At 52.3% G+C, this 21,801-nt stretch overlaps 1 protein-coding gene across 2 annotated transcripts in view; it reads right to left on the bottom strand.

Annotated features, from left to right (window-relative positions):
• The window catches only part of AK8 (adenylate kinase 8), a 138,076-nt gene that overhangs the window by 57,837 nt on the left and 58,438 nt on the right, over positions 1-21,801 (bottom strand). For both annotated transcript variants that reach the window (XM_061200898.1, XM_061200897.1), the window contains exon 10: positions 19,850-19,939. In XM_061200898.1, the coding sequence (XP_061056881.1) occupies positions 19,850-19,939 (90 nt within the window). The remainder of the gene's footprint in view (positions 1-19,849; positions 19,940-21,801) is intronic.

Raw genomic sequence — 21,801 nt, 5'->3', positions numbered from 1 at the left:
CCCCCAGTTCTCCCCTCCTTGATGTTCAGAATCAAATCTCTCTCAAGAATCACAGCTTTAGTTATAACCAGAGACTGAAATCAAGTCTCAGGGAGAAGGAGATGTTGAGAAGCCTCTTGTTTACATTACTGCAATTGACATTTTCCTGAAATTTATACCTCTCTTCTCAGATTCATTAAAAGGCCTATGTTGCTAATGTACTGCCTTCTAGCAATTTGCACTGCATTTCCTGCACTTTGCACTCATTTTTCCAGAGATACTTGGTAAATATTACCATTGTTTGCTATGAATGTGGGCTCCCCCAATGAGCGGGTTTCCTGGAGCTGCCGTGACAAGGCTGCTCAGCGGCTTTTCTGGAGATGCCGGGTTCCCTCCGTGAGTCAGCCAAGTGGCCCTAACGCACATGACTGAAACTTCCCCAAAGGCCCCCAGGCTGACAGCCAGGTGAACGTGGCTGGCGGTGTGAGATTCAGAAAAATTACTGCTTTCCTCCACGGCTGTGACATGCCGGGTTACTGCCCTGTTGCTAAAGAACCATAAACCTCATCTAAGTCATTTGCATTTCCCTGATTTTGTTCTTTCTCACATCTTTCAGTCTTTCTTCCCCAGTCCCTAGGAAAGAGCAGGAAATTTGCTCTAATGAGAAGATTTGGCTAAGACAGATCAGTGAGAAGTTGATACAGCTAATCCCATCCCTTCCCTGCTTAAACCTGCCATGGCTCCCCAGTGCTCTGGGGATAAGAGCAGTACCCTTCCCCATGGTCAACAGGGCCCTGCAGGGCCCAAGTCCCGCCTCCCCTCCCTGTGAATCTCCCCCAGCTCTTCGCTCCCCTTGAAGGTGCCGGTCCCTCCATCCAGAGCATCCTTCCCCCATGCCTTGCCCGGGGCCAGGCCCCAGAGGAGTGTCCGCTCCCTGGACGGCCCGTCGCTGGGTTAGCACCTGTGCTTCTTCACCTTCACTTGCCACCCCTGTTATTAACTCTCTGGCTAATTCTTTGTGTAATGCTGCCTCTCAAGAGGACAAAGGACCATGCCCACCTCGCTCTGCCACGATTAACATAGTGCCTGGCAGATAGGAGGTATGGAATAAATAGACAGGAGCCCTCCCTTTTCAAAGCTTCACTGCAGCTAAACAAAGATGTTAAAACCCAACTCGACCAGGCTTTGGGGAGCTCAGAAGAAGAGAGGAGGGGGAGGAGCTGGGCTGGAGGCACACACGAATGCAGGGGCTGGTCTCAGCCCTGCCCTTAGGCGCCAACCGACCTCCACTCGGTCAGGCAGGCTCTCCCAGTCTGTTTCCTCAACCACGGAAAGAGGATGCCGGGACCTCTCACCACAGGATCAACACGACGCATAGCTCCAGGCATGTGGGAGATGCCACTCAGAGATGGGGGCTGGTACTTTTCAGTTTGGGAGATGTATGTCAGGAAACAATGTTTCATGAATACGCTCATGTTTTCCCCAAGGTCAAGGTCATGGTGTGCTGAGTTGGCTCCTGGGATGAAGGATGGTTGACTTCAAACAAGCCTGGGCAGTTAAAGATGGAGAGACTTAGGGACCTCTGTCCTCAGTCCTCTGTTCACATTCCGGGGGTAGTAAACCTACTGATCCCCCTGCCCCCACTCCCCAGGGGCTGTTTATATTCAGGGCAGCGGCGGGGGGACAGAGGGGCAGCTGTCACAGCTTCGGCTCCTCCACCCCGTGCTCCCCTCCCCACACACACAGGGCACACCGGCTCCCACCAGCGGCCCCTGTGAGGAGTCAGGGTGCGGGGAGCCAGCACTAAGGCTACTGTGTGAATAAATAATGGGTCTTTTCTCTGATCCAGAAACCTCATGTTTTCTGTCAAGAGAAATACAGATTAAAGACAATGTGGGTTAAGAATCTGCCATAGAGCTTTCCAATCCAGGTCTACCCCTAAATATGTACAGATATTTTCAGTGAAATAGTAACTAATACAAAAACAAGCCTATCCCAGGGATCCATCCAATGGAGCGTTATGGAGCATCTGTGCTGTGTTCAGGGACAAGGGTTTGACGCTGCCACACACAGCAAACAAGAAGCCAAGGGCCCTGCCCTCCTGAATTTTACATTCTAGCCAGCGAGACAGACAATACATAGATAAATACCCATTTCAGAGAGTCATAAATACTATGAAGAAAGCAAACCAAATGATGGGATGCTGCTGGTTTGACTGGGTCCAGGATGGTCTCTGCGGTCACAACCGGCCGAGGTCTGGACGGTGAGTCCAGCCTCGTGAAGATCTGGGGAGGATGTCCGGGGTGGCACTGGCAAAGGCCCTGAGGCTGGAATGACCTTGGCATGTGGAAGGGATGGAGAAAGGGCCAGTGTGGCTGAAGCAGAGTGATCTCTGGGAAGTGGAGGTGGGAAGACCCCGCCAGGTCTTCAGGAAGGAAGGGGATCTGGCCACCCCCAGGCCATCTTGGGAATGACCATGCGCTGGCCCTTGGTGCATACTTATTGAATGAACGCATGGGGGTTGATCTCAGGATCCTGAGCTAGTACGTCCTGAAACGTGCGCTTTGCCACGTTTGCACAAGGACTGCTTATTTTGTGGGATCAGCCAGTGGAGTCCCCGGCTGGGGTCCCCAGGTCCCATGGATATGGCTAGTGAAGAACACTTTACCTCCTGTAAAGTCTGCAAAGAGCTTGGACTGAGGACCCCTGAGTGCAAACCAGCTGTGAACAGCTCCAGCTTTCTAAATTCCTAAAAGGAAACCAAAAAAAAAAAAAAAAAAGTAATTCCCTGGTGGTCCAGTGGTTAGGACTCGACGCTTTCACTGCAGTGGCCCAGGTTCAATATCTGGTTGGGGAACTAAGATCTCGCAAGCCGTGAGGCGCAGCCAAGAAAAATAATAATAATAATAAATAAAAGGAAAGAAATCATCTTTTGCTGACCCCACAAGCACAGTGCCCTCAAGTCCTTGGGCACCTGAGCAGCTGAGGGACGCCGCAAGCTCCCAGCGACACCCCATTAGAGAGAGGCCGGCTGTGGCAGAAAGAGCTCTCTGCACCCCTCTCCCAGTCCCAGTCTCTCCATCAGCAGACGGGGAAGGTGGGTGGGCTGAGCTCTAAGTGGGGGGCTGCAGGAAGATTTGTAAATACTGCTGCTTTTATGAGAGTTCCTTAGAATAAAACCCAGAAAAACTCAGCTCTTAGCTCCCCTGGGTTCCTTTCTTCGAGCAAGTGTGAGCGGAGAGCCCAGTGGTCCGGCCGTGGGACCTCCCTGAATCTCAGAGTCCTCCTCTGGGACACCTGCCTCGCTGGCTGTTATGGGGCCTGGAGACAACTCATGGGAGCTGCCAGATAAGAGCTCTTTTGAAGGGATGGGTCTTCGTTGCTGCACGTGGGCTTTCTTTAGTTGCGGTGCGCGGGTTTCTCATTGCGGTGGCTTCTCTTGTTGCAGAGCACGGGCTCTAGGTGCACAGGCTTCAGTAGTTGTGGTGCACAGGCTCAGTAGTTGTGGCGCACCGGCTTAGGTGCTCTGTGGCATGTGAGATCTTCCCGGACGAGGGCTCAAACCCATGTCCCCTGCATTAGCAGGTAGATTCTTAACCACTGCGCCACCAGGGAAGTCCCTGTGTGCGTATAGTTTTAATTCCTCCTGAAAGTTTACCCAGATTCCCATCAGACGGCTACGATGAAGCCACTGGCAAGAAAATGGGACCCTTAAATTACAAACATGAAGTCCAGCATCCGAGCTTGAATCTGGCTTTAGGAGAAATGGGCTTGCCTTTGGGAGAGGAGGTCCACTGGGTAATTAGTTTGCTGACCAGTGATACCCCATGCCCATTAAGGCCTCAGTTGTTTGGTGGTGAGAATGGCATTGGGCCAATAATTTGTTTTCTTCAATAGTCAGTGCTGTTTGGAAACCAAGCTGCACTCCAGGAGGGACGTCTGAGCCACTGAGCTCCTAGGGGCAACAGCGGGCTGCTCGTGCAGCTCGGAGCCTTGGCGATTCAGAGAGGGAAAGACCTGGTAGGTCATCCCTTTGACCACACCCCTCATTTCAAAGTTGAAAAACCAAGTCCCAAAAAGATTGTGCCTTATGTGACCCGCCCAAGCCAGTTTCTCAGCCTGGAAGAAATCTGACTTAAGGTCAAGAAATCTGACCAGATAGAAACACAAAGAGACTTTTTGGTTTGGGGTGTTTTTTTTCCCACCTATTAAGTTGGCAAAGATTTCTAGAGGGAACTTCCCAACTGACATCAAAAGTTAAAATGTACATGCCTTTTGGCCCAGCAATCACGTTCCTAAGAATTTACACCTAAGATACAACAGCACATACGACAAAAGATGTGCACATAAAGATGTCCATTTCAGTGCTGTTTATAATAGTGACAATCGGAAACGATTTTAAATGTCCGTCAGTAGAGGACAGCTTAAATAAAGGATGCACATCTATGCAATGCGATATTAGGTAAACTTTAAAAAATCATTTATATTTATGTTGACTTGGAAAGAGGCCTCGGACAGAATATCAAATGGGAAAAAAGTAAACGGTTTGTATAATATGGTCTAATTTAAATGTATATTGACATACATATACACACATGCACATATACACACACTACACACGCACGGGGGAGAGAGGAGGGCCCCACTGATGCCCCACAAGTGACAGACGGTCCCTCGGGGGCTCAGGGTCCTGGAGTTGAGAGAGACAATAACACAAGTCAACACATCTGGCTGGAAAGGCCTAAGGACATGGGAGGCGTGGCAGTGCTGAGCGCTTCGGAGGAAGGCAAGGTCACATTTCTGGAGGACTGGGGAAGAAGATGGATACTCACATGGACTCCAGCTTCGAGCCAAAACCAAAACAAGTCCCTCTCTTCTGGCTCTCAAATTAGCACTTCTCCTCAGAGGGCCGTACCACAATTGTGAATCAATCATTATTGATGCAGTATTTGTTTAATGCCTACATTCCCACCCTCACCCCCCGCTAGAGAAAGCAGGGACCCCCGTCAAGTCAGGCTCGTTGCTACACCCGCGCACTTGGCATTGTGTCCCACACGTGACAGGCACGTAATAAACACACTTTGAATGAATGAATGAATGAATGAATGCATAGTACCAATTCCCCCAAACCTGGACTGTTCTCCCGAGCTCTGAGTCAAGTCCTGCGGCAATGGGAAACAGCCTTTCTCCCAGGGCTCCCTTCATCCATGCCACAGCCCACCCGTGAATTAAATATGCAGTCAAGAGAAGACGTGTTGACGTCTGGGATTTGTTTCAAAATACTCCTGATGGAGGGGGGTCTTCCCGGCGGATCCCAGATGCACCGAGGGTGACTACGAGCTCACGTGGGTCCCTTATACTGGTTATGGGTCCCTTCAGGTTCCTTATTCTATTCTCTCTGCTTTTTACATACATTTAAAGGCCTCAATTAGCAAAGTGGGTTTTTTGTTTAAAGGAAACAATTTAAAGGCCTAAAGGAGGTTGAAATGACCACTGTGAGAGACCACTGCAAAAGGACAAAGGATGAAATATCCCTGGAGGTCTGTCCTTGCACCTCAGAAGCGGCTCCACTTTGGGGGGACCTGAGGGCTGGATGGAGCCCTAGCCCTTCTGTCACTCCGCTCTGGACCCTGGAAGCGCTGCCCAGGAGCCTGGCATCTGCACGGATCTGCCTTCCTGGGCAATCCTGGGGAAGCTGCTCAGACCCGCACACCAGGCCATTACCCTCTCTGTGTCTCAATCAAGGTTGAACATTGGTAACTGGGGCTCCTGGGGCCTGGGAGACAGAGGCTGCGAGGCCACGGAGGCTCGCTGGTCCCCTCCCCCTCCAGCACAGACGGCTCTGGGCAACACCAGGGGTCCCCTCGCAGGGACGGGCTGTGCTCCCCCATTGGAGGCTGGGAGACATTGCTGGCAGCAAAAACAAATGACAGACCCCTCTGGATACTGCCTCCGGGGCCCTCCCGGACACAGACACGGAGTGCAGGCCCAGGGGTGAAGGGTGAGGCGGGAAGACCCTGCCTTCAGTGCATTTCCCGGCCCTACCCCTGCATCTCCTGTATCAGGTTTTCTGCTCTGTGCCTTTGTTTGGCTGCCACCTTTTTTCCCCCTGTAGGCCATCGACTCACTTTTCCAACCCCACATGGTCTGACCAGCCGGTTCAGCAAAAATGCAGCCTTTTCAGAGCAGATCTCGGCCGCTGTGTTCTGCTGGAAGTTGAAAGTCTCCTTGATAACGCTGTCCATCGGCCTTCATCCTCCTCCCGGAGAGAGATTTTCAGTGCGCTCTCAAGTCTTTCTCCACTGAGTCAGGTGCCTCAGGCTTGATTTCTGGGCTTGACAGTTAACATCTTACCCTGTGTATAAGCTACTGCCAAGGGCTACCTCTCCGGAATGTCCTGTCAACCCTAAATTTAGCAAAGTGCAAGATATGAATATCCCATTATTTCATAAAGGCCACATCACATGGTTTCGGGTGTTTTTTTTTTTTTTTTCTGAAAATCTTCCATAAAAGATGGCAGTCCTCACATTGACCTCGAGGTTATTAAAATCTCAATCCACGTATTCCCTGCCAGCTGGCTGTGCTCGAGGGGTGGGCGGGGAGCCTCGGTCACAGGCGAGAGGCTCCCAGGCCCCATGGGGACCCACCAGGTCCCCCACCAACCCCACCCAGGACACCTGGCCCACCCTTGGTCTTGAAGGGGAGGCATTCCTGTTCAAAGGCCTGGGCCCCAGGTCAAGCTCCCTCCTGCATATCAATCCTACGGCTCAGACAGAAGAAAGTACCCCCGTGAGTCAGGCCACCATGAGGTGACTGGACAGGACTCTTCTTCCCATGCTGTAGGTCTGACATCCTCAGTCAAGTCCAGCTCAGAATGCCAGTGGCATTCGTTAGGGAGGGCCCCGAGAGAATACCTAGGCCAGCTCATGATTTGTCCAGTGGAAGCCAGAGCCAAGGGCAGAAGGGACTCTCTCGGAGCCCTTCCCCCGACCCCTTCCTGCCGCCTGTGGTCCAAGCCTCTGCATCCCCGTGAGCATCCCTGACCCAGGGCTCAGCTGCTGGGGGAGGGGCCCGAGGGGCACCGAGGTTGCTGGCGCTGGCCCTGAACGGCTAGGACGGAAAGTGGAGAAAAGGAAAGGGCTCCCTCAGCCGGTGCTTCAAGGTAAAAAGACCCAAGGTTGGTTGACGCACCCAGGACAAGCCATTTAACCCTCCCACCAGCCCCGGGCAGATCAGAAAAAGCTGAGGACCTCACCACACACCCTACACACTCCCGACACACACACTCAGAAACCCACCGACACACTACACACGCCCAGGCACTCATCTATAACACCCCTACACACCCCTGCAGGACACGCATGTTACACACCTGCTACACGCCTACCTATACCCTACACACGCTACCCCCCCATGCGCAACACACACGCTCTACACTCCACACCCTTCTACACACAATACAGTGCACGCGCTTACCTCCTCTCCTACACACACGCACACACACATACATGCACACACACATACACACATGTACACACATACACACACACACGCAGCCTGTAACTGCCCCTGCAACGTCTTTCCCTCTTCAAGGCCCCATTTGAAATCAAGTAAAGGGGACACTTGGCATCTGTCGGGGGTCGTGGGAGACTCAGCATTTTCTTCTCCTCCCGCTTCCCAACATCCCAGCGCAGCTCCCGGACCCCGCCCCCTCCTGATCAGGCCCAGTGGGAGAGTCTTGGAAAGGAACCCAGATGCGGAGGAGAAAGAGGGGTTGCTTTCGTTTCTGTTTTTCATTTCCATCTCATGCATACTGATGCTCCAAAGAAATGGGGCTCTCATTCCTCCCACACATCTATCTCTTCCCCACATTGCTGGGGGCTTGACCCAGGATATGGGTTGGGCTCTTCCGGGCCCCGACTTACTATCACTGTAATTCAGTGAAAGCTAAACTCCACCATTTCTGGGAGACCGTTACCCTTCGGATGACACTGATTCCTGGCAGCTGAGGCCTGCAAGCCCTCCTCTCTGCTGTAACCAGGAATCAGGAGTGTCTTAGAAGGACCTGCAGCGCCACAGTGCCAGGACCTCGGGCCAGGCTTTCCATTAGCGAAGCTCTTTGTTTATTATTTACTGCCACCTGCTGGTCAACCATGGATCCTGCGCCCCAAGTGAGCACTTAAAATGATGAACAGAACATTTCTAAAACCCGTATAGCAGATGACAAGGAGAGACCAGCTTGTTCGAATGGGTGTACTCCACAATTCTTCGGGGGGACCAAGCCCCTGGGAGAGCTGGCCTCCTTCGTAAACTCAAGTCACTTCCCCCGGCCAAGTGCCTGCCTTGGCCAGCCAGTGTTTCCCAGGCACAAGATGGAACGGATGTCTTTTAAGACTTCTTTAGGTTCCAAAAGTCTGTAACCTAATATCTCTATTACTTAACAACAACATTTAAATCTGCTTGGCAGACAATGGTGCCAGGAAATAACAATTTTTAAAAAATAATTTAAAAGTTTTTGGGACTTCCCTGGTGGTCCAGTGGTTAAGACTCCACACTCCCAATGCAGGGGGCCTAGGTTTGATCCCTGGTCAGGGAAGTAGATCCCAAATGCTGCAACTAAGACCCGGTGTGGCCAAATAAATAAATAAACAGATATTTTTTTAAAAATAAATAAATAAAATAAGTTTTATTTCCCCCAACAAGTTGAAACTTCCTGGGTTTCAACAGGAAGCTTTCTTCTTATAGTTGCCGACAATTTTTTAATATTGGCTTTTTTTTCAAGTCCAGAAGAGTACATTAGGCCTGGGACTCTCACCAGCCAGGAAGCTGGTCTGTGCTGCCCATCCCTCCGTGAGCGGCTACCCGCTTTCTATCACTCCCCTCTCTGCCACGCCTACTGGGGCCAAAAGCAAAGATAAGATTGAGATGCCAACACTGCTGACCCATTCACAGCTGAGAGGCGGCTCTGGAGCAGTGGGCCCTTGGGCTTCTCTTGCTAATGAGGTTTTAGATGAGAAAAAAAAGACCATTTAAAAACATTCTTCTGGGGTGGGGGGATGAATTGGGAGATTGGGATTGACATGTATACACTAATATGTATAAAATAGAGAACTAATAAGAACCTGCTGTATAAAAAATAAAATTCAAAAAAAAACCATTCTTCTGTAAATAAATGGGGCTTCACTTAGCAAATTAATAAGACTTTTAATAAAAATGCTCACTTAGACACACTGTGTATAACGATTTGGTAATTAGTTAATCTTAAAACGCAGCTTTACATCTTTCAGTGGAAAATGAGAAGAGGCCAGCAGTCCAGATGCGGACCAGATTGTTGTAAAGTGCAGAGTATTAACATTAACGGTACACTGCGGATCAAAGAGTTTAAGGAGCACGATTTTCCTTCCATTTTAATGAAGTCGGGGCTCAGAACCAGTTACTTCCGCCCACATCTCAAGGGCAGCGAGAAAGCTGTTGCCCACATGATCTGTGAGGAGAAAATCAGCAACTACTGGGAAACCAGGGAACAACCATGAGCCCCATATTCTGGGGTCAAAAAGACGCGATGGCATATTTACTTAACAAGCATGTGTGCCATAGTGCTTACTATGAGCTCAGCTCTGTTCTGAGCATGTATTTTCTCTAATACAAGTATTGATTCATGTAATCTTCATAGCAACCCCATTTTACGGATTAGGAAACTGAGGCACAGAGAGAGGAAGTAACTTGCCCAAGGTCACACACTAACAGGTCGTGGAGCCCAGAATTAAACCCAGGCCATCAGGCTCTGGGGTCACCTGCTCCACCTCTGCTCTCTGCCTGCCTTTCAGGGGAAGAAACAGCATGAATTCTGCCCTCCATTCTGCATTCCATTTGCACCGTGCCCTTGGGTGAGTGACTTTACCTCCCAGCTGGGGTTTCTTCCTCTTTAAAAGAGAACTGGACTCTCAGTTCTCTGAGCTCCCTGCAAGCCCCTACGTGGCATGTCTGAAGTCAGGCCACCCCCAGCTCTGAGGACCCATGAGGCCATCTGTGTTCAGCCTCACCCAGTCACGGGATGCAGCCAATCCTGAACCAAACCAGAACGTTCAATGCAAGCCTTCCCTAGGGTGGCAGATTAGAGGTGGCCACTCCTACCGCTGAGAGGGGACTCTAGCCCCCCTCCCCCCTCCCCCCCCCCCCCCCCGCCTTGAATCTGGGCTAGTCTTATTGACTAGCTTGATGGAAGTTCATTCTGGGACTTCTGAGGCTGGCTCAGCAGAAGACATAGCTTAGCCCATCCTCCACCCCATCCACCACTGCCGCCCTGGGCCTCCTTCGGATGCTTGTTCTGGGGGAAGCTAGGACCACATAAGGGGGCTGACCAACCCGAGGCCGCCATGCTGGGAGGAAGCCCAAGCTAGCCACGTGGAGAGGCTGCACAGAGAGAGGTCTGACCAGCCCCAGACGGTCCAAGCATCTCACTCCAGGCCCCAGGCATGGGGATGAAGAATTCTGCCCCAGCAGATGCAATAGGGAGAAGAACCAAGGAACCAGGTTGACACCAGAAACGAGAACCCCATGTAGAGCCCCAGAGGAGCCAGCCCAGTTGCCTCTAGCTGTTCAAGCCATGCCAAGTAAGACCCAAGGCAGTGTGGGGTGGAGCCGTCCCTGCCACACCCTGCCTGAAATCCTAGTGCACGAAATCAGGAGCATAATGAAACAGATGTCCTTTTATGCTGTCACGCTGCAGGGTGGCTGCCATAGATAACTGAGCCCCAGACGTGGAGCAGACTGGGCTCCTGCCAGCTCCTGGTGACCAATAGGGACCAGGCACCCAAAGCTGACGTTAGTCACAGGAAGAGAATACGATGCCAAAAAAATCCACATGTGAAACATCCATCTACCGAACAATCTTGCTACTACTACCATGACTTCTCCTACAATTACGACAATGACAATACTGTAACTATTAATAATAATAGTAGTAAGTATCCAATAAGTGGCCTATCATGTGCCATGCACAGTGCTAAACATTTTACAGACACATTTTTATTTAGATACCTAACAAGCCATGACTTTGATACTGTGAAAAGCTCACCCTTGTAGATGAGGAAACCGTAGTTCTGAGCGGTTGGGTGACTTGCCCAAGGTCACGCAGCTGGGCAGTGGCAGAAACTGAACTGGAATCAAGTGGTGATTGCACAGCCCAAACCTGCAGCCGCTCCCTTGACTGTCGAGGAGTGACCGTCACTGGCCACCTGTCTAGAAACCCGTCAGGCTGCCTGCTGCCTTCTATCGCCTGTTCTCCCTTTGTTCCTTCGAGACAAACGGGGTCTCACCTACACAGAAATGCAGGCAGCAGAGGGGAGCTTCTGGGCCCCCGACGCCACGGGGCGTGCCTGCCTGCTCTTGCCACCCCACACTGTCCCAGGGCACGTGCTGGGCGCTCAGCTGTGAAATCGTTCGTTCACCCGCGAACATAGCTGAGCTCCTAGTATGAGCCACGCTGGCCGTGGGGACTGGGGCGCAGACAGACCATAAGCAGAAGCATGCAGCAGGCGGTGCTGGCAGGGGTCCCGGACGAGGTCCTTCTTACCTCCCGGTAACACAACCGTGACCGAGTGGAGAGAGGGTGGTGAGATCAGAGTTCTAGCAGCCAAGGTCACAGATGGGGTAGATGGAGGTCTGAGGTGAGAGGTGAGGAAGAGGGAGGTGTCTCTCCCCGCCCCCTCCCCTGGGTCCCAGAGCAGGTCCCAGGGAGGATGGGCGAGAGGGAAGGGCACGGGCACTTCTCTTTACGCTCTGTACTCTCCCTCACCTCTCGCCTCCTGCGTCTCTCTGCCCCATCCCACACACCCCCCTTCGCTCTACCCCGAGCCCCCTTCTCGCTCAGGGCAAAGCTGGAGGGCATGGGCCCCGCACTCCCCTCCCCGGCGATCACAGCTGTGCCACGTTCCCCATGGGGAAGCTGCAGCGCTGCCTTCTAGCTGACAAACCCTGGCGGGTCTCCAGGGACGTGGCGACCGTCCGAGGTGTAGGGGCCGCAGAAGGTCACCGAGGGCAGCCTCCCCTCCACACCTCAGGCCTCCCTCACAGCCCGAGGAGAAAGCCAGCGTCAGCTCCCCCTCCGGGGCATTCTGAGACGGGAAGGGGCTTCGAGCTGCACCTGCCTGGAGGGGGTCGTGAGGGGCTGGCCAGACGGCTGCGCAGGGAGACCTCCTAGCTGGAGGAGAAGGCTGGGCCTCGGGGCCTGGCCTGTCGAAGACGATTTCACAGCTGAGTGGGTTGGAAACCACCAGGGCTGCCCGTGGAGGGGAAATGCTTCCAGAAGCTTTGGTCGGAGTGAGAAGGACGCCCTGCACCTCTGGGCTCCCCTTCTGTTTTGTGAGCTGCACGCCTGACACACAGCAAGCCCCCGACGAACATTCAGCCCAACAAGAACAGCTGAGCTGCCCCTCTTTGGTGACAAGGCAACAGTAGACAGGCCCCTGTCTCTTGGGGGAGAGAGACGTTTCATTGACCAGATGCACGAGTGAACTGAAAGCCCCTCGCTGCCTCAGTTTCCCCACTGCTCTGGCCATTGAACAAACAGCTTTGCGACCTTTTGGCCACAGACCTTTGGCTGATGCCCCAGCAAAGCATCATTTTAATAATGATGCTTTTGCAATCAAAGTCTAGTTTTTACAGACTAAGAGCTGGACCCTCTAGGGGCGCAAACCGGTTGATAAAGCCTTCTACAGCTGTCCTCATTACAGGTCTCTGGCCCTCACAACGCACCCCGACTTTGAGACCCACTGCTTCTGCTGGGCCGTCTCAGCAGGAAGACCCCTACCTAGTTTCCAGAAGGAAACCTTTGTAGTAGTCCCAGCGGAAAAGTCAAAAGTTTGACTGGAAAGAAGGAGCTACTTCAAAAGCATTGTCAGACCGCGAGGTGAGGGTGCCTTCAAAATGCATAAATTACAGGGGTGTCCATTCATCAACCGATAGGCAGCCCGACAGTGGGGCTCTGGATGGGGGCACCAAGGGGACGTGTGGGGACACATCCGGGGGAGGTGCAGCGCGTAAAATACACGCCGGGTAAAAGAGTAAATTAATGTGTTTATTACTCACTGCTTGGAATGCATGCGTGCGCGCGCGCGTGTGTGCGGAAAAATGAAAGAAAAATGTAGAGTTTTTTCAATAATAAAAAGGGAGTTGCACTGCGGGGCCCCTAAAGCTTGTGAAAAATTAAACTCGATGGATTCAAACTGTCCTATTTCCACTTCAAAAGAGAAGAGGCACTGAGCTCTTCCCAAGTTATCTTCAAACGCCCAGCACCCTAGAAAGTTTCTTTAAAAAAATAAAGGCTCCTGTTCCCCCAAGCACTGTACCGGTTACTGTACCCACTGTCTCTCCCTCTTCTAATTATACCCCTGTGAGTCTATTAATCAACTGGTAAATTATTTAGAGAGTCATGCGCTGTCTTCAGCTGGTACAAACACACCACATGCAAAGACTTGCTGGAAACGGGCCGGGGTCCCTCGGGGTCTCCCCTCTGCAGTAAGACAGCTTGCAGCTCACCGAGGCCGCACCGTTAAAAAACAAGAAATAGCATTCCGCTTACCTCCTCGGATGGGAAGATTTACTTTGTCTTTCAACTCAGCAACTCTTTGCAAGGTTTTAACAAAGGAGAAAAGCTGGTGTATTGTCGAATCTTTGGTGTGCATTTAGTGATGAGAATATTAATTTCCCCTAAAAAAAAAAGGCAGCACTTCGGCTGAGCTCTGATCCATGCCTCCTGGGATACGGACTCGTGGAAGGCTCTCGAAAACGCTCATAATCATGCCAATTTGGGGCTGGTTTGGCTTGTTTGTGCTCCGATGGCTGCGTTGGCTGTGGTGAGGTCTCATTACCGGAAAGGGTGCAAATTAGAGTCTGGAATCTCCCTCAAATCTCCCACCTCTTCTCAGGTTCTATTAGGCCATGAGGGACCTTCTCCAGATAGAAATATTTCAGAGACACGGGGTACATGGGACGGGGCACAGGTAACACTTGGTAATGATCTGTCTTCCGCGTTACCTTTTCTACACACCAGGACTTGCGCTTTCAGGGGAAAGTTATTACGCCAATTAAATAGCTGTTTTCTCAGCTGAAAGTCAGTATATGTGTGGCGAGTGCACCAAGGAACTTGGGCCTTTTTTAATTGAATCACTCTTGCTGTTGAAGTGCTGGCAGGGGCTGGTTACAGAGGTGAAGTGACTTAGGAGCGCCCCGTAACTTGGCCAGTGAGCCAGGTTGGCAGGTGCTGGGGTGCACAGTTCTCCCTTCCGCTCCTGGAGAGACAGGAGATGGGAAAAGCTAGGGTCTAACCTGAAAACCCCACCCCGGGGACAAGCCCTCGCCGGCGGTCCCCCAACCTGACAATCCCAGCACGTTCGGAGCGCAGTGGGGACGGATCTAGACAAGCATCTCACACACTTAGAGCAAAGACTTAAACCAACGAAGACAAAATATGCCTTTGGCTGTTTTAATATCTCCCCTGGGTCACCGGGCTCCAGAGAAAGCGCAAGCAACATTCGAGAATGAAAACAATGGCCAGAGCCCAGGTAGAAGGCAACCCTTCTGAACCAAAGAGACGGTGGTGTACCACTAATTAGACCCAGCAATCTGGAATGAGGTTATACCTACTGCCAACAGCCATGGGACCGTAAGTTATGGCTGAAATTCCCAGGAGAAGGACTAAAAATAAAGCAATGCAGACTTCTTTCTGATGGGGTGAGTTGAGGCCCATGAGAAGGGTTGGTTTTGTACTAAGTGAAACTTGGGAAATGAGACATTCCAATGGGCAAAGACAGGGGGCTGCCTTCCTTGGGAAGCTCTGCATCCTGAGGGTTAAGGAATCTCACCTTCCAGAAGGCCCTTTGGTAGGAATGAAGCCCAGAGAAGGCTCAGGGCACATCATTTGGAGGTGGTGGCCACTGTGACTCACCGGCGATTGAAGCAGAGAATTGAGCTCTAGCTGCTCCTTTGCCTGATTTGGGGGAGAAAACAAGAACCACTGCACGCATGGCCCTAGTGCACACTGGCCATAGTGCTCACCAGCACCGACCGTGGGACTTTAAATGGCATACGAGCAGCTGAGAAGTTCTTTTTCCAAAAGCCCAGAAGAGTTTTTACGTGTTCTGCAGCCACGTAAAAGCAACGGGAGCTCCCGGGCCGTCAAGCCTGCATGACGTGCGGCCTGGACCCGTGTGTCGTGTGCGGGCCCCGCTCTGTGGCTGCCGGGGAGGTGGCTGCGCTGGGAGCGCCGCGTGGAGCCCAGGGAATAGATTTGCTCAGCGCAGCTCAAGTCGGAACGAGTTTGGGAGGTCAGACCTATGTATCTCAAAATCCGGAGCACGGAATAAGCATCTCCCCACAGCATCGAGTGGCCGCCAAAAGCCCAGGATCAAGAGATTTCGGACGAGCTAAGACGGGGCCCTGGAGTCCTTTGCCCAGTAAATGTGGAAAGATGGGAAAGCAACAGTTATTAATTTTGCTGCTGATTTGAAAGGAGGAGGTGTTGGCAGCACCTGTGAGGACAAAAGAGAACGTAACTGAGCCTGCAGAGGTCACGGCTGGGACATCACATCACGAGGCCCCGCAGTGGGGAAATAAGAGGAAGTGGCTCCCTGGGGGGAAGGTGGCATCTGGGTCTCTTCTCTGAGCTGCTGGTGGCGGCTGGGGCTGTGAGGGTGGCCGGGGTGCACTGTGGTAACCACACTGCCCGTCGCTGGGGCCTGCGGCTCCGAGGCACGTGGGGAGAGGGCAGGGATCCCGCAGAGAGACAGACGGGCAGCGGGTGAGGCCGAGTCAGCCAGCGGCCAGGAGCACGGGGCAGAGTCCCCAGTGGAGGAGGTCCAGCCCCCGGAAAGGCACTGCCTGCCTTTGGGGGTGGGGGTAATGACGGGGGCGGTTTCTACACTAGGTTGGCTGCAGGGCAGGATGTTCCGGCAGTGACATCCGCCAGCTCCGAGGTGCTGGGGCTCTGCCCCCGGGGATGAGGCCTCTATGTCCTTACGAGAATCTCTGCCCCTTTAGATGAGCTCCCTGAACCTTGTAGGATTTCTGGAACCTTCTGGATTTCACACGCAAAACACTGGCAGGGGCTTCCCAGGAATGCTGCTGACACCCAGCAGAGATGTCCGAAACACGCCCAGGGTTCTGAGAAGGGAAATCTGCGTCGCCTCGATGGTCCCACAAGGTGGAGGGGCAGCCGTGTCTCCTTCTCCCAGAAATTCTGTCAACAGGCTGAAAGCGTTCAGGGCCATGCCTCGCTGCTCATGAGGATTCGGGAGGAACCTCCTGATCCAGGGCAGTGCTGGGAGGATGTATTGCCTCCACCCCGCCTCACTCTTGCCCGGAAAGGAGAATCACTCATCCGACGGGTCTTGTCCCTCCAGCTCCCACCCTCCAGCTGGCAGGCCCTCGCCCCTGGTGTGGAGGGATTCCCTTCCCATTTAAGCCCCTACTCAGGGCTCTTCCTGGGGAGGGCCTGGGCTGGTCTCCCCGTCCTCACCGTCGGGGTGCGGCCGTTTATTGTAAGGTGTCACCTCTGCATCCCAACTGGCTTGTCCCCAGGCCTGGACTTGGGGGACAGGGGTCATGTTAGGAAGCCCAACTGTGCCCTCAGATCCCTGCCACGTTCTCCATCCGATGCTCCCAGCAGACCCTGGGTCTGTCTCCTACTGGGTTCAGAACTCAGGTGTGATGTGGTTGATTCCCACTCCCAGATCTGCACCTGCACCTGAGACCCCGATGCCAGATGCCAGCAGTGCTGGCTTCCAGAAGCTGCCAGCCGCCGTCATGCGAGGTGGCCACGCAGAGCTTCCGGGTTCAGTCTGACCTCGTTTTCCATCCCGACTTCAGTGGAGAATCATTTAAATTTTGGTCCTGTTTCCGCTGGTGGTGATGCGGGCGGCCAGACCCGGGTGGTTCCCGAGCTCGTCCTGCCAGCCGAGCGCTTTGGTTCTCTCGGCAGCGTCTCCACAGCCCACTAATGAGCCCCTGTTAGTGGTGATGAATGTAAATGCATTCTTTGTTATCCCCGTGAGATCACGATTCGTGAAATGACAGAATTTATTGCTTCTGTTAGGAAGATATGATATTGGTGGTTGCTGTGTCTTTAATGCTGTAGGAAGTGCAACAGTATAGAGCTACATTGTCTAAGCAAAGAGAGGGTCGCAGAGGAAAAAAATTAGCACAAAGCGTTGAAGATCGAAGCTACCGGGGTCTCGCTCACTTTATAGGAAATTGGGAATTTTGCACTGTCTCCTAGGTATACACCAAAAAAAAAGAAAGAAAAAAAACAAAAAACAAAAAACCCCAAAACAACTCTGCCTCTTGCCCACCAGTGAAAAGGCTCCTTGGGTTTATTTTTAGGGGTCAGAGAGAGACAGAGATTGGAAGATGCTGTACTACTGACTTTGAAGATGGAGAAAGGGGCCTCTAGAAGCTGGAAAAGGCAAGGAAACAGATTCTCCCCAAGGGATTCCTCAGGAAGGAATGCAGCCCTGCCAACACGTGATTTTAGGACTTCTGACCACCAGGACTGTAAGATAATAAATCTGTGTTGTTTTAAACCACTAAGTTTGTTTCAGCCGCGATAGAAAACAAATAACTTGGCAATACCCAGAGATGGCAAAGCCGTGGAGGACTCGAGCATTCCGTACACGGCGGGGAGGGGGACACTTCACTTCAGTGTCACGAGTCATACCTGCTCATGGGTCCCAGGCATCAATTTATCCTAAGACAATTAGGGGTGTCTGCAAAGCTGTGCCGGTACAAGAGGTTGCATCATAGTATTATTGAAGGAGTGCAAATTTGGAAACCGCCTGAATATTTACTTTCCGTAACTTTTTACGTTGAAAAAAATTCAAAAGTACAGGAAAGTTGCAAGAAGAGTCAAGGAATTTCTGCATCCCCTTGCCCGAGATTTCCCCACTGTCAACAGTGCTTCATCTGCTTGGTCATCGTCTCTCTTTCTGAACCACGAAATGCTTTCTCGTGGAGAATTAAACAGATTGCCCTCCAGTCTGCACAATGGAATACTACGCAGCCACGTTTACAGTGACATAAGTCTATTAACTTGTTATCCTATTCACTCATTTATGCACCAAATGTTCTTTGGGGTGCTAATCACCCCCCACCCCCCTGCCCCAATAAAGGGGAAGCTGGCCTCGCTGGAGGGCAAGTGTGCTTGAGGGGGCGCCAGGCCCCCGTCCCTGCTTGCTGCTCCCACCCCTGGGCGCGCACACCCCAGCCCGTCCTCACGGCAACCCTGCAACCCGGGGTTTCTGTCTCCATCTCGCCACTGAGAGGCCTGGGCCACGTGGCCGGGGTGGGAGGCAGCGGGATCTGAACCGGACGGGGAAGCACCAAAGCTGGCAACTGGTTTCCGCTGCCGCCCAGGGCTCCTGTTCACACACCATCCTATTCACCACCCCGGTGACTCAGGAATGAAGACTCGCCCGCCGAGATCATTGCGTCTCACCACGCAGATCACTGTGTCTGAGGGATCCCGTGCCGCCTCACCTGAACTTCACCCTGGAGACTAGAACACCTTAAGGAGGGCCAGGCCGGGACGTCCTTCCTGGGGGGCTCTTTGGGCTGAGGTCAGGAGCAAGCTGCCTGTCCCACGCCTCCTCGTCAGCTTCCTCCATCCAGAAAACAGTGGGAGAAGGGGAGGGCATCCTCACAACACACACACTGCCCATCACAATGGCCCCTTCTCTCTGGGTCGGTTTTCTTCACGGCAAGTACCTGTCCATATCAGACGTGATAACGAGCCTGTACTGATTGCACAGAGGAGCTACAGCCCTTTACGTAAGAGTGGAAGAGGTGGGTGTGGGAAATGCACTGCCCCGGGGACGAGCCCAGACGTGAACCGGCTCTGAGGTCCTCAGTACCTCGGTCCCTTCTCTGTGGCTCCTTTGTGGACTCAGGAGACTGGAGAGTGATCTCAGTGGTGGCCTTCCTGGGGGTCAGATCTGGGGGATGCTTTCAGAGCGTAGGTCACAGAGGGGTCTGGAAAGATGATCTGGTCCGGCCTCCCCTGAGGACCAATGGCTGGTCAGTCCTCCCTATCTGCAAAGCTGTCTGAACCTTCTAGCTTCTGACTGCTGATTAAATTGGAATCTTGGCCGATGGTATTTTTTTGTACACCAATTAATGAAGGAGGTGGGCAGCACTATGGCCTCTCCCAGCTCCCAGGTTTTTTTTGTTTTGTTTTATAAATTTATTTTATTTATTTATTTTTGGCTGCATTGGGTCTTCGTTGCTGCACGCGGGCTTTCTCTAGTTGCGGCGAGCGGGGACTACTCTTCGTTGCGGTGTGTGGGCTTCTCATTGCGGTGGCTTCTCTTGTTGTGGAGCATGGGCTCTAGGCGCGCGGGCTTCAGTATTTGTGGCATGCGGGCTCAGTAGTTGTGGCTCGCGGGCTCTAGAGCGCAGGCTCAGTAGTTGTGGCGCACGGGCTTAGTTGCTCCGCGGCATGTGGGATCTTCCCGGACCAGGGCTTGAACCCCTGTCCCCTGCGTTGGCAGGCGGATTCTTAACCACTGCGCCACCAGGGAAGTCCCCCCGGCTCCCAGTTTTAAGCGTTATCAGTTATGGAAAGCAAGCATTCTTGAGAAACAGGAACATTCCACACCACCAGTGAAACGCATCATGTCCACAGACCCCTCCCCCTCACTTGGAAGCCAAGGGGACCAATCAGGGAACAAAACCAGAGCCTTTGCCTACCGGAGAGCCCAATTTCCATTCCCTGGTTCTTTTCCCCAGTTTGGGCCCCCGCGTGCCCAGCGAGCCTCACACAGAGGAATCTCTCTTCAGCGCCTGGAAGGTCGTGGCATTCACGGCAAGTGTGGCCTACCTGCCATCTCCTTTTCGAAAAAGGGCCGGATCATCTCGCCGTACTTGGACTTGTCTGCCACGGCCTCTTTGAGCAGTTGCCCACAGCAGACTAGAGGAGAGAGGAACAGAAAGACGCCCGTTAAATTTTAAATAGAAGGAAGAATGAGAAAAAAAAAAAAAAAAAGACCCCCCCCAGTGCTGCCTGCTGCGGGGAAAAAAAAGGTCACTGAAAAAAAATATAAAAGGGTTTTTCTGAGTGTGGGTGTGTGTCCAACTGAAAGTAAGTGTCAAAAAGGAATAAAAAAGAAGCCGAGGAGGAAGATGTGGAATGAAAAAGAATGCATTTGGCAAAGAACATATTAAAAATGGACGGTGTGGAGAAGACATAACAAAGAATGTCACCACCAGAGAAGGCCCCGCAGGGCCTCGGCGACACCCTGGATTGCTGGCCCCAGCCCCGGAGGGTGTTGAGAGCGAACGTTCTGGCGGAGAACCGCGTGGACCTGCGTGACGTCCATGTCCACGCTGTTATCACGCAGGGGAGGGTGGGGACGCTTCTTGTTTCCATAGCCCCCTGGGATGACGGGTCCACAGACATCAGCAGTTTCTACCACAAAGGGACACACAGGTGCCTTCCTGTCACAAGCACCACTGTGTCTCTAGACCCCAGCTGGGGCCAACACACAGGGCGTGTCAGTTAACTAGTGTGGAAGGAATTAACACAGCTGCCCTCTCCTTGGCTATGAAAACCTTAACAGCCAAAGCCAGAAGGGTCCAGCCATGTTTCCATGAGTTGGTAATTGCACAGTCTTACTTTTCTTAACTTTAAAGCTACGGATTTTACTTCCTGCCTTAAAGAAACCAAAACCAATCCTAAAGTTAACTGCATAAAGTGAATGTTTAAGACGATGACCACCACCAAAGACGTATTCCTCCGTAATGACATGTTAATTCACTGTGTGATGGCAGTGATCGTATCCAGGGTGGCTGGCAGCTTCGCTCACTAAGGGAAATGTAAGGACTGATAAAGGCTGTCGGCTACTGAGACCTTCAGCTACGCCAAGCGCTATGCTAGGCATGCTTTGTATTATCCAGTCCTCACAACAAACTGTTGCTTTCTAGATAAGGAAACTGAGAACTGAAGAGGCTGTATATACTGCTCTAGGTCACAGAGCCGGTAAGTGGCAGAGCTGGATTCACACCCAGGTCCGTGTGACCTCAAACCTAGGCTTAGCTTCCAGCTCAGGACAGGAGGGAGGGGCAGGTATCATAGTCACCTTCCATCATAAAAAGCCATAAAACTTAACAAAATATAAGAGGCAACTCTTTTCAGGCACTGGACAAGACAGGCACGGGCTGTGATCCTTGAGAGAAGGGATACACACAAAGTGAGACCCTCACTCGCCCTGGATTTCGACCTACGGGCACTTTCCAAACCATGGCTCGGGAGAAGTGGAACCCAAACACAGCAGCAGGAAACAAGGATTGGAGTTTGGGGCCCTGAGGCAGCTGGACCATGTGGGACAGAATAATGGAGGGGGGAGTGGGGCAGGAGGGGTTCGGGAATCTGCATGAGGGTTTACTTGAGTCACTAGTCAATGCAAAACTGCACGTGTGCAGGGGAGACTCCACAGGGCCTGGGAGACAAAAGCTACGGGGAAGCTGGGAACTGAGTGGCATCTGACAGCCAGAGTGAGAGATCTCGCTCAACACCCCAGACACGCAGCTGAGACTCCAGGACGGCCACGCTTCAGGTGTAGGGATACCCGAGTCCTAGGGGAATCCCACCCTAATCCCATAGTAACAAAGACTAAAAATAAGCCTCAGTGGGGTGAAGTTGGTCCTCCAGTTATTTAACTGCCTGTTAGAACTCAATTCTTTTTCATGCAATATTCTCAAAGCAGGATCACACAATCCAGACTCTCAAGAATGTGAGAACCATAATGTCCAGCATATAATAAAAAACTACTT

This window comes from Eubalaena glacialis, chromosome 9 (genome assembly GCF_028564815.1).
Source record: "Eubalaena glacialis isolate mEubGla1 chromosome 9, mEubGla1.1.hap2.+ XY, whole genome shotgun sequence".
Lineage (NCBI taxonomy): Eukaryota > Metazoa > Chordata > Mammalia > Artiodactyla > Balaenidae > Eubalaena > Eubalaena glacialis.
Note: the sequence above shows the minus strand (reverse complement) of the source record. Positions and strands in the feature narration are given on the sequence as shown.